This window comes from Rhinolophus sinicus, chromosome 1 (assembly GCF_057876585.1).
Source record: "Rhinolophus sinicus isolate RSI-liver-muscle chromosome 1, RSI-T2T, whole genome shotgun sequence".
Classification (NCBI taxonomy): Eukaryota; Metazoa; Chordata; class Mammalia; order Chiroptera; family Rhinolophidae; genus Rhinolophus; species Rhinolophus sinicus.
In genome coordinates this window covers 204,594,493-204,612,402 of record NC_142501.1, presented here as the reverse complement: position 1 = coordinate 204,612,402, position 17,910 = coordinate 204,594,493, and the positions used below count along the sequence as shown (strand labels likewise).

The window sequence follows — 17,910 nt, the reverse complement described above, 5'->3', positions numbered from 1 at the left end:
ATAACTATGGTGTACACCTGAAACCAATATAATGTTGTATGTTAGCTATATTTTTAAAAAATCTTTAAAAGAAAAAATGAAATACTAATAGCTGCTACAACAGGGATGAACCTGGAAAACATGCCAAGTGAAAGAAGCCAGACACGAAGGCCACATGGTGCATGATTCTATTTCTATGAAATGTCCAGAACAGGACAATTTGGAGACAGGAAGCAGACTGGCAGTCGCCTGGGGCTGGAGGCGGAGGGAATAAGGAGTAACTGCTTCCTGCATGTGGGTCTTCATTTTGGGGTGATGAGCATGTTTTGGAACTAGACAGCGGTGGTGGTTACAGAACATGGTGAACATACTAAATGCCCTGAATTTTTCACTGTAAAATGGTTAATTTTATATTATGCATATGTGAATTTTATCTCAATAAAAAATTTTTTTTAAGAATCAAAAGAAAAGAAATCACATGGTAAAGGCCTTTATAAACAGCAGCCGCATAGTGCCCAGGTTTCTGGGCTTCCTGCTGCCACTTACTGGCAGTGAGGATGCTAAGCTGACTCTCTGGGCCTCCATTTCCTCATCTGTAAAATGAAGGGTTGGATTAGATCAGTAGTTCTCAGTCAGAACAGCCTGTTATCAGTCACATGGAGCGCTGCTTCTAAACGCACGGGGTCAACCCACCACTCTCAGGTTCTGATGCGCCCAAGAGGGAATCCTGCCTACGTCACCGTGTTGAAGAAACATATTTTAGGGTTTGAGTCCACTCCCTTTTGTGAACACCACACTAGACTCATGATTCTAGTGCATTCATCTATGTCGAAGACGAACTTTGATTAAAGACAACACACTAAATGAAGTGCATTTATTTGGAAGATAAACTCCAAAAATATCACAAGTGGTTCTCTTGCACACTTGGCAACTGCACAGGAAAAAGATACCTTAACGGAGTCCATTGGATTTTGCTTACACCACCAAAGGAGTTTCAAGGCAGTGTAATTTGAGGCTTCAGAAACTACATCTGTGACATAAACACAACATTCAAAAAGAACTCAGGCCCTCAAAGGTCCCCGATACTAACAAATCTCTGAACTAGGTGAGCCAACAGCCATTGTCAGGGACACACAGTCTCAAAAGCAATGCAACGTGACGCCGACACAGTCCTCCAAAACTTAGGCAGTCAACGCAGATTGATGGCACTAACCGGAAGCCTCACCCACACGTTTTTATTTCACATGAACATTTTACACTGTCTTAGGAGAGCAAATGCACATTAGGTGACAGAAATATAGGTCTCAATAGCTGGTACCACGAACAGGGCTACAGAAAACATAGGGCCAGACTCAGCTACATGGAGGTAACGACTTTTCAGGCAGCCCCTTCGCAGGCACTGAAATGAAGCTTAAAAATACGCTGGGGTAAGCTCCGTCTTTCCCTCTGTGGTTACCACCTGGATTAGGCTTCCTGAGCTTGGTCGGTTTTTCTCTATGATCCAGTCGTGGAAAGTTCTAGAACAAAGAAGAAAAGCTTTACATTGTAAAAGCAAAAATCTGGACACATGCTTATGGTCACATCAATGGCTTGGGGGGCTGGAGGGGTACGGCAGCAGCTGTGAAAAAGCCACTAGGGCATCATGGCACATACCCAGCTCCCCAGGGATTTCAGCACTTCACTCACGGTAATCACTAAGTGGCAGGATTTGGAGAGATTTTAACGCTCATTGTTGTATTTTTCTGTACTGTTGGAATCCTTTATAACCCAGTGATACGATTTTAAGTAATTAAAAAAGCCTTTAATTAGTTCATTCAAAGAGACAGGCACGTGCACAATACTTTATGCTTTGCTGTATCGCCTTCCCAGAAATTTAAAAGAAAAAAGGAGAAAAAATTCATTTTGTTTTAGCAAATTTTTATGCAGCACCTATGGCTGGGCCAAGCAAATGAAAAAAAAAAAAGTGTGTGTGTATGTGTATATATATATACAGACTATTACACTAAAACCCATTAAATGATGGAATGGAGGCATTAAGAACTGTGTGGCAAGGGGCAACTAACCCTGCCTGAAGGAGTCAAGAAGACCTCCTCTAAGAAGACAGATATAAAAATCCTAAGAAATTCACAAGGTTGGACAAGTAGCTGGTAATTTTTCAAACATTTCTTTTGGGTGTTGAATATGCCATCCCCTTTAACAATCCCCCAGCTGGGACTTTGAACCTTCTTTAACTAGGAAGCACTAAAGAGTTCCTGGGATATTCTTTAGTGCCCATCTGTAACCTTCAGGACGAGAGTTAATGTTTAACTGTCAAGTCAGTCGAGCTCTCACTCTAAGGGTTGAACCAGCCAAGGGAAGTAGTTACACAGGCTCAAAATACAAAGCACTGTTAACACTCCCGAAACTACTGTAATATGTGACCCCATCTCTGGGGGCCGGGCAGAGCGTGGGGGACAGCTCTGCAGGAGACCAGTCACGCCTGGGTGTGTCGGGGTGCATGTTACTTATGCAAGCTATAAACTGTCTTACTTCTCCTGCTCCCTCGTCAGCAGTCTGGAGTAGGGGAGAGAAAATGCCATTCTAGCCATGGACGACAAAGAAGGTCAAGTGCTCACAGACACTGCAAAGCAAACTTTATGCCAACCTGTCATGTGAGTTTTCAAACACCACAAATGGATGGACATGATTTCCGGAACAAAAGATGGCTGTCCAGCCCACCCCCTGCAGGTCGGCACTGACTAGACACATGACCTTCAGATGTTCCATCTGGAACCCAGGTCCTATGTCAGTGTGTCTCAGGTATTGGGAGTACTGGCCTTTAAAAAACTGCAAATGCAAACACAATTCAAAGCCTGGTGTCCACCACAACTTCCAATTTCTTCTTTGCACGTTCCAGCATTAAGCATGACACATGCTACAGGAGGAGAGAGAGGCCAGCACACGCTCCGCAGTCACTGCCTGGGTCAGATCCTGGCTCTGTGTGACCTGGGACAAGTTTTTTGGTACCCCTCCCCCAAAGAACACGGGCTTGCCCTCTAGCCCAAAAGAGGCAGAGAAAGGGGGCTGGACGCTGCCTCGTCACTGACATTACGACCGTGATACTCACTCGACGAGGAACTCGAGGGGCGTCCAGGAGCTGAAGTCGGCTTCGGGCATGGATTTCCTATTCATCGGAGTATCCAGGGTAACCCTGTGGTGCAGAGACAGGCTTGTCATTTGTGCCTCCCCTTTATCACAACCGCAGGATGCCCAGCCTGCTCAGAGCCTCTGGCACCAGGGTGGCAGCATTTACATGGAGACATCACATGAAGATAATCAGAGAGAGGCCAGGAAGCCACCCACACTTACAGAGGTCACAGCCCAGCATGATTCAGCGAGGTGTTTTGTGACTCGCCCTCTAGGCAGACAGGAATGAAATGAAAAGAGCTGCATTTTGCCTTTTTAAAAGATACCGCCTTTATTGAAGTAAACTGCTTTACTGTGTACATGTTCACTCACTCCCTAAAATGTGGCAGACTCATTTCTCAGGATTTTTTAAGTGTATGATAATAAACCTTTAAATATGGGGGAAAGACAGCTTCCTCCTTCATTTTGTGGCTGTTTTCCATGAAACCTTATGATTTTCAGCAAGAGACCACAGAATTCAGCTATGTATGCCTTTCCCAAGACCATTCAGGCCTCGGGAATTACTCAGAATAGCTGTGGGACAGGTCACAGGATCACAGAAGCTCACAGACAAAAGACAGCCAGGCAGTCCAGTCCCCTAGCGGTCCCAATGCCTACTTTATATGACTGTAGGCAAGAGACAAGCCCGATGGTGCCGGAATCCTTCCAGTAAGAAGGAACTCTCTGCCTCCAGAGCAGCTGCCTCAACTAAAACAGCTGCATGGGGACCTTCTTCCTGAGCACAAATAAGACCGTCACCCACTGTGTCCCATATTCTCCCTCAGACTCCCCCAACCACACAAAGACTAAGTACAGTCTCTCCTCCACACTGACCTTATAATGACATGAAAGATGACAGATATTAAAACAGAATGTGTAGGCTGTTTTCAATAAGGAGGAAAAGAGGGACAGATGGAGGGAAGGAAAGAAAAGAAGAAAGAAACACAGACCCTCCCATCAGCCAGTCCACCACTCTGGCCCGCCCAGGATCTTCCCACACCTGAACAAAGCTCTTCAGGGTCTTTGGTGAATCTTAGGAGCCAAGGGGACGACACACATAGGTCCCTGGTGGAAAGCGACTGACTCTAGGACACCTGTGAACTCTCAGCAGTGGGGCAGAGGACGGCAGAGACGCCCCAACCACTTACGGGAGCACGGCGATGGCCGCAGACCTGGCCGGCATGCCACTGTTCTTCCCCGCGAGGCTCTGGCAAAGCTGATGGACGGCGCCCTTGGCCATGCCGTAGCCAATCATCCCTGGGAAATGGGGAGAAAATGGGTCAGGGACCACTGGCCGCCACTGGTGTGTCCCAAGGCAACCATGCCAGGGTCCAGAGGAGGCCGGGAAGAAGAGAAGGATGGGCATCTATGGAGAGAGTGGAAAGGACATAAACATTTCGAGTATGCCTAATGTTCCCCTGGCACTTAAAGTTTATCGCAAAAGCCATGAGGTAGAGCCTATTTTTACTGCTGAGGAAACCGAGGCCCAAACACGGTGAGTTACGTGCCCAGACTGACACACACTTGCATCAAGGCCGACCAAGGGGAGAAAGGCCAGGTAAGAACCCCTGGACCAATAACTGCTTGTGAGCAAAATCGAGCTGTCATTTGGAGCATAGGCTTTGGAGTCAGGCTGCACTGGTTCAAATCCCTGCTCTTCCTTCCACTTACCGGTAAAGCAATCCTGGGCAACTTCTCAAAACCCTTCTAATCCTCAGTTACCCCATCTGCAAAATGGGGATAAAGTACTTAATTCTGGGTGCTGCACAGGGTAGGTACTCAATAAATGTTTCTCATCAAATTAATAGAAGTAATATGCTCTCTAGTCCAACCCCCCGTGTCAAGTATACCATTTGAGCAATTTCGATGTATCTATACCTGCTGCCTATTAGTCTGCCTTTGCTCCCACTAATCAGTGAATATTTGCTGACTGAAGCAAGGCATGCTTTTTATTAGCCTTCTGCCTGCCCCACAGGCATGTGGCAGGAGTGGGGTCTCTCCTCTCTACATTCCCCACAGCACTCAGCTGCATGTTCACTAAAGGCCACAAAGAAGAACAGGAATTGCTGTAAACACCTGCCCTCCTTCAGAAAAACCACTACTTCTTCCAGAGGTCTTTAAAAACTCCCAGCATGCATTCTGTTGAAAGTATAACATCTGAGGAGGCATCAAAGGTCCGGGGGGAGGTGGGGACCACAGCCCAGCTGAGGAACCAATCACTAAACAGCTTCAACAGCAACCTTGAATTACAAAACAGGGTCAAGATCTCAAAAAGGTATTTCGAAGCACAGCAGAATATTTCACCATCCCCGGCTTCTCTGTTTAATCAGGGGCAGGAGGCCAACAGTGGTATAAAGATGGCTAACGAACTCTGCAGGAATTAACAGAAACCAGTGTATGAATCTCATTCATCCAGCCCCAGCCCCAGTAACACCCAGGGCTCTCTCTTTATTCCATTCAGCGTCTGGGCTGAGGGGGGGCAAAATGGCGGGGGGACGGGGTGGGGGGCACTCTGATGAAGCAAGAAAACAACCAGCAACCCTAATGGTTTAATTTTATAGAATTCTACACAACACAGGTAAGGGGATCACTTGCAAGATATGAAAAAAGAAATTTCATTAAGATGATAAATATTTTCCTCCTAATTATAAAAATGATCACTGTAGTCCCTCAAGACTGATTTCTAAACACAGCAAAACGAAAGTGATCACTATTGTTTTAATATAGTAAAGAAGCTACAAATACAGCCTTGGAAATACAGGGATGGGGGTTTTCTCAGTATCTCCCCAAGAGAAAAAACACTTCATTTTTCAACAACTCTTCTTGGGTTAGATGGACCACTAAGTCTCTTCATCATTTACTTTCAAATTATATGTAGATTTCCCCAGATTTTTTCTGGGTTCTGAATCAAAGTTGAAAGATTTCATGACTCAAATACATTTAATGATATCTCAGAGCTTAAAGATGAACATACTTATTAAGATCAAAAGCAGGGCTAGCTGAGCCAAAACAAACCCAGAGTAAATAATAATAATAGTTCACATTTACTATTGACTCCCTGACATACTTAAGCCATTTATATCTATTAAATTGTTTACAAGTCACAATCACCATGTAAAGGAGGTATTTTTTATTACTTATCCCCATTTTACAGATGACAAAACTGAGGCTCAGAGAGATTAAGTAACTTGCCAAATATTGCATGGTGATTAAGTGGCAAAACCACAATAGAAAACCAATGTGTATAGTTCCAGAACCTGTAGTCTTAACCAGTATCCAAAACTATAAAAAAAAGGATATTTACAAGCCAAGGAAAGTAGGAGGCTGTTTTGTCCTTTAGAAAAATTAGTCTTTCAGTCCTAGGGTTTTCTTTTTTAAATGTCAAGCTATTACTCATTTCTCTCTTTACTTTCTAGTGCCTCTGCTCTATGTCACCTTTAATAAAAATCAGATATCAACCAGACATTTACACAGCTTTAATGATTGCAATAGCCATGACTTGTAAGATCATATGCTCTGAGAAACGTAGTAAGAAAATGAATGGCACAAAACTATTGATTTGTAGGAGCCACACAGTTCAGTGAGTTACATTAATATTGAAAAAGGTGCTCAAGGTCTCTATCACTTGACTCACAAGGTTCAAAAACAGCTCCCTTGTTTTTTTTTAAAGTGTTTAACTTAGGCAGTGGAGGTAGACACTTTCTGCCTCTGGGCGGTACACCCCAACCCCTAAAATTCCTTTACCCTTATACGAGAGGGAGTATCATGGGTTGAATTGTGTCCCCTCCCCCAAATTCATACGTTGAAGTCCTAACGCCTCCCTGTACCTCAGAATGTGACTGGATTTGGAGATGGGGTCTTTCAAGACATAATTCCATTAAAACCAGGTCATTAGGATGGATCCTAACCTAGTCTGACTGGTGTCCTTATAATAGGAGATCAGGACATAGACATCCCTAGAGGAATGACCACGTGAGGACACGGGGAGAAGATGGTCATCTACAAGCCAAGGAGAGAGGCCTCAGGAGGAAGCAACCCTGCTAACACCATGACCTTGGATTTCCAGCCTCTAGAGTTGTGAGAAAATATATTTCTGTTGATTAAGCCACCCAGTGGTCCTTTGTCATGGCAGCCCTAGCAAACTAATAGAGAAAGTAAAAAAATACAAAGGAAACTTGTATCTGGACGATATAATGGAAAAAGCGCATAATTTAGAACTGATCAGGGTTTTGGTTCAAAGGAAGTTTGCAACGGAGTCACTGTAGAAACTGAGACAAGTGACCGAATCTCTCTAAGTTTTGGTTTTCCTACCTGTAAATTGAAGAAGATACTACCGACATAGACCCCAGGATTCAATGACAATACATGTGAAATGAAGTGACTTCTTGGAAGACTCACCATGTGCTGGGCACTTTATATCTACTCTCAGTACCTGTGATGCTTTACTGTAAAGCTACTCTTCAAGGGAGATGCTACTGTCACTATTTACAATTAAGGAGAATATAGCAGAAATGTGGTCAAACAGATAAATAATTCATTCAAGGCCACAAACCTAGGGTGAAGAATCTATGCCCAGACTCTCTTATTGTACAGCCCACACTATTTTCAGCTGCCGAGCCGCTTCCCTGGGACCCATGGACACAGTATGTTGATGATAATCCATGTTTACTGACTAATGAATAGCTGCTACACCATTCATTCCGAGTGGGTATTAGGTGAATAAGCCAGATTACAGCTTCCTTAACCACGAACATGATGACAATGCAGATGAAAGAATCAGGAGTCCTCCCTCTAAAAAGTTTCAGGCCTAAAGGAAGCAAAATGCACCCACAAAAAGCACTTCAGAGGGTAAAGGGCTTCAATATTCCTCATCTCATGGAAGTACCCAGCAGCCCCAGTGAGCAAGTATGAGCATGCCCATTTCACAGATCGGGAAATGAAGTCTTACCAGGAGTCCCATCTAGGGCAGCCTTGGCACCGGCCAAAGTCAGGAGGCCTCCTTCCTTGAGGTGCTTGGTGGCCAGGTGGCTGGAGATGGTCGACGTCCACATGCTCTGCTTCCACATCAGGTCACAGTTTTTAAAGAGAGCTGAAGTGAAAACAACAGTATGTCAGCTCAGCATTTGCAGCAAAGAAATTGAAAGGTGAGCGCAACTCATGGCACCTGACACCCAAGGCACTGACAGCCACTCCCGCTCTCCTGGCCCCTGACCACAACAAGGTCTAGTACAAGCAGCACAGGCCTTCCTCATCTGTAAACAGGTAAAATGTTAGCTATTAAATGAGGACCGTTAACAGATATGTGGGACTGGCTTTAATTCTGAGATTGTTCTACTTTATAAAGGGCATTAGATTTGTAAAAAGAACCTACGTCTAAGTCAGGTTTTACCCGTGATAAGAATCTGATGAACCATTACCACATGGACATAGAGTACTTTTATACAGACCCACATTTTTTATGGCTGAAAATGTAATGCCACTTTTAAGACTCTTTAAAAGAAAGCTGAGATAACAGCCATTTCACACTTAATTTAACTCTCTGGCCTTGCTAGAAATGTAAAGAGGAACAGGTGGTAACATAAGTCACATTCCGAGCTGGGCAGCTGTTCCCTGCCCCCGCTTACAAGGCTGTACTCATGATCCAGAAAGAAAATCCTCCTGATACAGGAGGGGTCTTCACGGAGTCATAACCAAGGTATTGCATTTCCCTGCTAAAAAAAACTCAATGGACCCAGATTTATCACTTCTTGTTCCCAAAATACACAAGAGGCTATCAGGGGGTTTCAACAACCTGATCGCCCCACAAAATACCAGTTTCACATTTAAATGTGGTTCACAGAAAATCAATTCCTTTTAAACAGCTTTGACTAATAAATGTAGAAGGAATGATAGTACTAGAAAACTACCATTTCCAAACCCCATTGGGATAACTGTTTTAGGCCGGGATTATCAATGGATACTTAAAATCATTAGGTTTTAGGAATTTAGGATTCTCGAGGTGTTTGGGAACAGGATAGTCACACACGATGCCAAAGTACCTTCCCACAGGTCCCTTACTAATTGCAGACAGAAAAATGCAGCTTTCCAATGGAAGTCTATTGGCTACCACATTAACCGAGCATCCAATATGGCATCGCTACGGATGGAGAGGTCGATCTGACATGGTGAGAGTCCCTCCATGAGTAACATGAAGTCCACATAACTCAGGAAGAAGTCTCGCCTCCAAAATAGTCAACCTGAATCTAAGCAAGTCCCTAAACCTAAATCCCAGCTCAAAGGAAATACCCAGAAAGGAGGAACAAGGTAAATGATAACTTACATAAATGGTTAGACAAATCCATATACAGGACTTTCTATATGAAAACTGCCCTGACTCACCAAGTTTAACATAGGGAAAGAAAAAAAATCTAGATTAAGAGACTAAAAACAACAACAAAATGCAGTACATAAGCCCTGACTGGAATATGTTCAGGGGAAAAAAAAAAAAAGAAACAACTATAAAAGATAGGAGATAAACTGAGGAATCTGAATATGGATTGGATACTATTAATCTTACAGAAGTACTGTTAATTTTTTTAGATATGATAATGGTATTGTGGGAATGTAGGAGAATGGGCTTATTCCTGGGGGATGATGCTGAAATACATTAAAGTGCCAACTTACTTTCAAGTGCTGAACAAAAAAATGCACAAAGTACACACACACTCACAGGAAAGCCAGACAATGCAAACAGAGGAAACATTAACGATTACTGAATCTAAATGGAGGGAATGGGGTGTTCACTGAACTCTTCTTTCAACTTTTCTGTATGTTTGAAAATACTCATAATAAAAAGTTGGAAAACGTATTCAGCTTTAACAAAAAGGAAAAAACAAAGCTCAATTTTGAGTCCTTTTGACCTTCAGAATCTTTCCATTTCATACACACTCCGCAGTTCCCAGTAATAAGCCCTGTAAGATTGGAGCAGGAACAATGCTGATTTCATTCTGCCTCTACTTTAAACTTCAAACTCAGTGTGCCCCTCCCGTAACCCCTTGTATGGGAAGTTTTTTCTTCATCTGTAAAATGGGTTGCTCATCCCTTCCTCATAGTTACTATCAAGATTCTGGGAGACACGTGGGAAGACACCTGGCCCGGCACATGGTACAGACCCAATCCATGCCCACTGGACAAAGAGCAGAGCAGAATGAATGATTAATTCAGAAAAGGACTCACACTTGGACTTGGCATTGCCTCCGGCCCATCCTCCAGCCACACAAAGGATGGCGTCCACCTTCTCTTCACCCAAGAGCTTTCCGACCTCAGCAGTCACCTTAAACCAAAGGGACAAAAATATGCATAAGTTGTCAAGTAAACCTAAACAGGCTGACTTCTTTACAGATACCTTGGTTTATTTTTTTTTACTTCCTTTTAAGACAATTAATAGTACTTGGCAATTAACACTTTGAAAACTAGATGTAGAACTAACATATACCAAGCATTTTGGATAGTGAAGCCCAACTACATTTCAATGTGATTTTTATAAAGCAACCTACAATCTTCTTTAGAACATTCTAAAGGGTGGGGACATAAGCATTCCGGGAATAAAACAATTAATAAAGTAGGAAAAGATTTTTTTTAAATCACCTAAAGCTCCAATGTCTGCAGCTAACCTTCTGGGATATTTCTTTCCTGCCTTTCTTTGCAAATCACAGAATCATAACCTGAGATAATTCTACTTTCCCCCAACACAAAAATCCCTTTAACTGCAACTCCAAGAGAAAATGCCAAAGAGGAATTATTTTTTTTTAAAAATATAGTCAATGGCAAAATGTTGGTAAATACTGAGCACATAGGGCTCATTTTACTAATCTATTTCTGTTTGATTGAAATTTTTAAAGTTGAAAATACAAGTATACACATGTCCTTTTGTTATAATTTATTAAAACAAAAATCTGGCGAGACAGGAGATCCTTGTCATCAACCACGACCCTTTTCCATATTTCTCTGGAATGGCTGAGATGATGCCTCCGATTGCTTCCTTATGATGAGTCTTCAGACTTATCACAAGATAATGTCTCTCTCAGCAGCAAGATTCCATTACTTGACCTCTTTCCCCAGCAATTTCTGAGGCCTCAAATTACTTTCAAAGAGAATGCTTTAGCAATAGAAACCAGTCTTTCCTCCCCCTACACTTTACACCTAAAGCTTTCAAGAAATTCCTGCACTTCCCTTGGCCTCATTAATCTCACCTAATCCTGACTTATCCTGGTTGCCAGCTGCCCACTCCCTTCATTCTTAAGACGTGTCCTCAGCCAAGAGCTGAGATCCCAGGTGCCTGCGGGAAGTTGGATCATCTCCCTTGACATCTGTATGTATACACAAGCCCTGCATGCTCTACTTTTTAGGGAAGCATGGAGCCCGCAGCAGCAATGCACCTGTTTGACTTGTTTTTCACAATATTTATGCATTTTTAAATTCCTCCCCCTTAAATTTTGCTCTCTGCCAAACAGTTTTCTCTAGATTTACTGCCTTTCTCACTTCTTGGTCTCTTCACTGTTCACCAGTGAATTTCCTGTCCAAGGGGCCTCTTTTAGAATGTATTCTAAATAAATAATCAGAGATGGAGATAAAGACATTTGCCACAGTATTCTGCATAATGGTAAAAAAAAAGAAAAACTGCAAAATAGTTTAAAAAGTTAAATGTATAATATGTGGAAACTAAAAAATTGTGGCCAGTCCATAAAATTAAAAATTACATGTTGACATGGAAGCTGTTTTTTTTTTAAGTGATCTGAAGTAGTATTTAAATTAAATAAAAATTGATTTTATTTAAATTTTTAAAAAGCTGACCCTAAAATATAAAATACACAATGATCTTAACGTGTAAAGCGAGTAACATATAGCATGCATAGGAAAGACAAGAAAATGGGACAAAATGTGAACAGTCAGCAAACTAGACATGTATTATGGGTAATTTATCTTTGTTGTATTTTTTTTTCCCACTCTCCCAATTCCCCTCAGTAGGTACAAATGCCTTTCATCATGAGAGAAACTACAGTTGAGAAAAGGATGAACACATCCCAGTGGCCGCCCCTCCCACCGGCTTGATGGGGCCTTGTTTGGAATTACCTGGTCAGCCTGCTCCGTAAACGAGTCCGTCATTTTGACAACAACACTGGCACTGGCCTCTTCATTCTCCACTACGTCAATGCTGGCGACCCACTGGAGTAAAAGACAAAACAGCTTCAGTTAAGAGACAGTCAGTTGCTATTCCTTTAAAAGGTCACGCCAGAAATGGGGGAGAGGAGACACATGAGAGGCTTAACTGAAAACCCTCTAGAGAAACCTCGAACCCCGTACGGGGGTCTGATCTCTGCCTCCTCTGAAAGGCAAACCCTGCACTTCCAGAGACCCCCCCCAGACCAAGGTCTGCAAACGTTTTTCTGAAAAGGACCAGAGAGTAACTATTTTTGGCTCTGCTGGCAATATGGTCTCTGTGGCAACTACTGAACCCTCCTGCTATAGTAGGGGGAAAGCAGCCACAGACCATAGGTGAACGAATTGGCATGGCTGAATTCCAGTGAAACTTCAGGCGCTGAAATATGTATTTCATACGATTTTCACATTTCACAAAATGGTATTCTTCTTTTGATTTCTTTTCAACCACTTAAAAATGTAAAACCATTCTTAGCTCTTGAGCTGTACAAAAACAGATGGCAGGCGGGGTTAGGCCCTGGACCACGGAGGGATGGCTCTGGGTTTGGGAGTCAGGCAGATTGGGGTTTGAACCCTGGCTCTGACATATAGCTGAGCTTTCTTGACCTTATGCTTTGCAGGGGTTCCTCACCTGTAAAGTGGGGGCTAACAAGCAACAGCGTTAGTGTGAGAATTAAATGAAACAGAGGATGCTACTGCTGCCGGCACATGGTGACACATGGTTCTTACTCAGAAAGCTGCAGGGCCCTGAGGTTTGCAGGCCCCAGAGATAAATCTCTCTACCACAAGCTCTGAAGAACACAGCGTCCATTCAAGAACACTCACTACTTCTATGTCACCAGCAAAGCGGGATTGCAACAAGGAAAACGTCCCATCCCAGCTGTCCCAGGAATGCAAGGGGAGGGTGGGGGAAACACAGAGGCAAAGGTAAATCAGTTCACCAGATTCTGCCAAGTCAAAGGTAAAGCAAAGTGCCCCACCAGGGGAAAGCACAGCCCTGGCATCTGTAATATGTGCATACCAACGAGACAAGAGTATTCAAGTTATTGGGAAGAGTAAAAGAAACGAAGAGTCTGTAAAGGACCTGGTATATGGAGCACAGAGCCCGGCCCTTGGCTGGCACTCCTTAAATGTTCCAGTTGTGACCAATCCATCTATGCAGACTTGGGAAGACACCCCAATTCACAGCCTTCCCAAGTTCCAGAGCAAACAGATGGCAGGAAAGGGGTAGTGTATTTAGGATCTCTTAGAAGCAGATTCCTATACCAGAAGAAAACCCTGGTACCCTCTCTCTGGTCCCAGGGCACCCATGCCCAAGCTGTTACTACTGCTGCTGCTGCTGCTGCTGCTGCTGCTGCTGCTGCTGTTGCTGCTGCTGCTAATTAAACCCCCAGGGAAGTTTCACAGAGCCCCAGCGTGGACTTTGAACAAGTGACAGCTGCAGCAAGAAGACACCAGTCTCCACGGGGAATGCACTGAGCCCTACTGGGCAGCTGGGGTTCAGGGTTCCTGGCCTGCAACAAGCTGGCCTCCAATTTACAGCCTTCAGGAAATGGATACCTGATTATGCAAAGTAGTTGAAATAGTCTTTACAATACAAAGAAGCCACCAGTATTTGAGGGGCTGAGCTTTCAAAGTATCAGGTCCAATAGCAGCTAAAGGAACAGGGGTATAGATCAACATATCAATAACGTATGTGTATTGGGGAAGGAAGAAACTTTACCCTCCTAGGTTCTTCCGGCTGATCTAATAATCAAGTAACCATGATACAAATTAACGAGAGAAAATAGCTAAATTACACACATGTATGGGAACCCCACATACACGAGAGAGTCAGAGGTCCCACATACTTGTACATGAGAAGTTAGACTGAAAGTTAAAATGATGTATAGATGACATTCTGAGCATAGGTGTTTTGGGGCTCCAGCCGGGAGGAAGGTCATTCAAAGGACATAAGAAGAGCAGATATTCAGTAACTAGAAGTTTGCACTGCCCTACAGATAAGTCATAAAAAATTGTTTCTGGTAATAACTCTTACTATGGACAAAGATCCTAATTTAAAATTTTTTTAAGGGAGGCATTAAGTTTCTCGCGACCCCGTGGGGTCTCTATTGCCTTCTGCTCAAAATTATTCACGTGCCAAAGTGGCACTTCTTAGGGAGGCCTGTTCTGAACCCTTACAATGTATAAAATAGATATATCAATAATAGCTAACATTTAAACATCTTTTACCAGGTGCCAGGTATTTACAAGCTAGGACACCAATTATCTCATTTAATCCTCACAACTCCCCTAAGGGATCAATACTATCATTATCCCCATTATACAGACGTGGTAATTAAGGTTTGTGGAAGTTAACCAACCAGTTCACGGTAATGGGAATGTAGTAACCCACGCCAGGCAATGTAATTTCCAGATACTTCCTTCTTATTATCGCTCCGTCCCCTCACCTCTGCTCCTCTTCTCCCCTCTCTAGAATTCTCTCCCGAGTCATGCCGGACTTTCTGGGCCCAGCAGAAGCCGAGAGAGCAGCACCCCCACCAGCCTCTCCTTGCAGAGCAAAGGCCCCAACCTATGGCCGGCGTGAGCACGTACTCGGAAACAGGAATACATGTGCGGATTTGTGCATGTACCTGCAAGCACCCATGTCTGGGGGTGCACAGGGGCCCCCGCTTTCCTCCAGACTGCCCTCCGGCTTGCCCCCGAAGGCTCCCATGCGCCCCATCGTGCCCGCCCGCCACCAAGCCAGCCCTCGAGGCAGAGCCCCCCGAGCCCCCAGCCCAGTTAGCTACCCAGTTGCGGGCCCGGAACGCCTGCACGCATCGGGAGCCCAGCGCGCCCCTGCCGCCGTACACCAGCACCCGGCGCGCCTCGCCTGCAGCCGCCGCCATCCTGCTCCTCCCGCTCGGCTCCCGCAGCTCCGAACACCGCCCACGGAGCGCCCCGCCCCGGCCCTGCCGGCCAACAGGGCCAAGAGCGACCGCGCGGCGGCCCCGCCCCGCGCCGCGCCCGCTGCTGCCGCCTAGCGCGCGGCCCCGCTCCGCGAAGAAGGCCACCTTGAGGGGCGGGTGTCCTCGGCCACGCCCCCAACCGGGCCGGCCCGCCCCCTAGGTCCGGTGAACCAGCAAAGGCAGGCCGCCGGCCAGTAAGTGCGTGACATCCTGGGCGAGCAGGCGCAGAGCTAAGGCGGGAACGATGGAGAGAGAGCAGGCGTGCGCGAGTGGGGATGGCTCTGCCATCAACTCGGTATCAAGAGAATGAGAGTCCATTGAGGAGATAAGATATACCACGTATATTTTTCCTGTAAATTAGAGTGAAAGCTACTGCCTGGCCCCCCGTTTAGTAGCTGTGTGACCCTCAGCAACTTAACTGTTCTGTGTCTCAGTCTCCTCTCCTGTGAAACGGGAATACTAGTGGTCTATCCTACTAGGGTTTTTAAAAGGATTTTAAAAGATAATACTTAAAGCAGTGTGTGGCTAGTAGTAGGAGCTCCATAAATGCCAATTGAGCGTTATTAATATTTTTATTTTTTCCACTACTTCTGTTACAATTCACTGGGCCTCTTAGAGATTGTGAGTTCCAGGCCTCTTGCAATTTGGGGGTGAGGGATATTTAAATATCTATTTGGGGACATATTTAAGCATTAAAAATTGCCAAATGAGTGATACAAATATTGTAGTATACTATATTTTGTGTTTATACTTCACAAATTAATGCTTTTAAAACAATACCACAGAAAATGATTTCAAGATCGCTAAAAAATATGAGTACATACATACAGTACAACAGGCCTTTGGTCTGGTAGGGACGCAAGTTTCATGATGTAAAGTCCTGTAATACTGACCTTAGACCTCTGTGATTATGTAAGCTCCTATTTGAGAAGAGTATTAAAGGTCCACGGTTCCACATTTGAGCCCCGTCAAATGGCATCCCCCCCAACAGAGCCTGGTATTTTCTCACTTGTAAATTAGTTAACTTCTGTCCATGCCTGTGCCTCTAATACATAGTGCCCCTAAAAGCAGCACTGTCAGTTCTGTGCAGGTATGCTGTTGGGGTGGGGAGCTGTCCTGTGCATTGTAGGATGTGTATCACATCTCTGGTCTCTACCTCATGGATGCCAGTAACAGTATCCCAGCCCTCCAGTCATCACAAAGATATCACCAGACATTTCCAAATGTCCCCTGGGTGGGCAAAAGCACCCTTGGTGGAGAACCACCACCCATATTGTATGAGGCTGACAATTAAGTTCGTGAACTTGTTGCAACGATGTTGCTAACCTTTTTTGATATCAGAGGGATTATTCATTATGCATTTGTACCAACTGGACAAACAGTGAACCAAGTTGACTATTTGGAAGTGCTGAAAAGGCTGCGTGGAAAAGTTAGACGAAAACGACCTGAACCTTTCACCAACAATTCATGACTCTTGCATCATGACAATGCACCAGCTCACATGGCTCTGTCTGTGAGGGAGTTTTTAGCCAGGAAACAAATAACTGTATTGGAAGACCCTCCCTGCTCACCTGATCTGGCCCCGAATGACTTCTTTCTTTACCTGAAGATAAAGGAAATAATGAAAGGAACACATTTTGATGACATTCAGGACATCAAGGGTAATACGACGACAGCCATGATGGCCATTCCAGAAAGAGTTCCAAAATTGCTTTGAAGCGTGGACTAGGTGCTGGCGTCAGTGCATAGCTTCCCAAGGGGAGTACTTCAAAGGTGACTGTAGTGATATTCAGCAGTGAGGTAGGGAGCATTTTTTCTAGGATGAGTTCACGAACGTAATTGTCCGACCTCGTGCATCTCTGTGTCACCCGCCACCCAAACACAGTGCCTTGTATACAGCAGATGCAGACATTTACTCAATAAGCTTGTGTCAGATAAGGCATGCAGAAATACGTTGTTTGAGAACAGGATGCATCCTGCAACACATTTTATAATCAGAAGCTTCAGTACCAGCAATGGAATTGCTAGAAGACTGGATACGGAAGAGGACACTCTTTATTCAGTGCCCTCTCTATGCCACACACTGTGCTGTTATTTCAGTTTACTCCACACAACAATCCTATGACAGATTAGTAAACTGAGACATGAGAGTCACAAGCACTGGCCCAGAAGAGTAGAAATTTGAACCCAGGTCTTCAGTAGTTAAGAGTTCTGCTTAAGCACACTTCCATTCATCATGGCAAGGGCTTATTGGGAAGTCAGTTGCTTCCCATCGAATTTTTTCTGAAAATAACTGCTGAACCGCTAAAACACCAAATGTTGACCTGGGTCCATCATTGGGGGCAGAAGTATGACGCAAAGGTATTATCCATATCTTACCTTCTCAAAGCATGCTTAATGTTACAGTAAGAATAACTAATATTATTGGTCGCTTATTAATGTGCCTAGCACTTGTCTAAGCCTTTTATATGCATTGTGTTATTCATTACCAGAACACACACACACACACACACACACACACACACACACACACTCACACACTTGCTATTTCAAGGTCATTGTGATGAAGATGAGCTATTGTATTTCAAAGACCTAAACGCCAGCCCTAGGCCTGACC

General features: G+C 44.3%; 1 protein-coding gene across 2 annotated transcripts in view; it reads right to left on the bottom strand.

The window, feature by feature from the left end:
• Positions 1 to 839: 839 nt before the first annotated feature.
• QDPR (quinoid dihydropteridine reductase) overlaps positions 840 to 17,910 on the bottom strand; it is a 49,283-nt gene continuing 32,212 nt past the window's right edge. The window contains exons 1-7 of one of the 2 annotated variants that reach the window (XM_019744440.3): positions 15,135 to 15,295; positions 12,256 to 12,348; positions 10,360 to 10,456; positions 8,093 to 8,233; positions 4,293 to 4,401; positions 3,086 to 3,169; positions 840 to 1,496 (exon numbers count right to left, since the gene is read on the bottom strand). In XM_019744440.3, coding sequence (XP_019599999.1) covers positions 1,391 to 1,496; positions 3,086 to 3,169; positions 4,293 to 4,401; positions 8,093 to 8,233; positions 10,360 to 10,456; positions 12,256 to 12,348; positions 15,135 to 15,233 — 729 coding nt within the window. In that variant the 5' untranslated portion in view covers positions 15,234 to 15,295 and the 3' untranslated portion in view covers positions 840 to 1,390. Of the gene's footprint in view, positions 1,497 to 3,085; positions 3,170 to 4,292; positions 4,402 to 8,092; positions 8,234 to 10,359; positions 10,457 to 12,255; positions 12,349 to 15,134; positions 15,296 to 17,910 lie in introns of those variants that run through there. The other variant, XM_074321676.2, reaches the window with a different exon arrangement.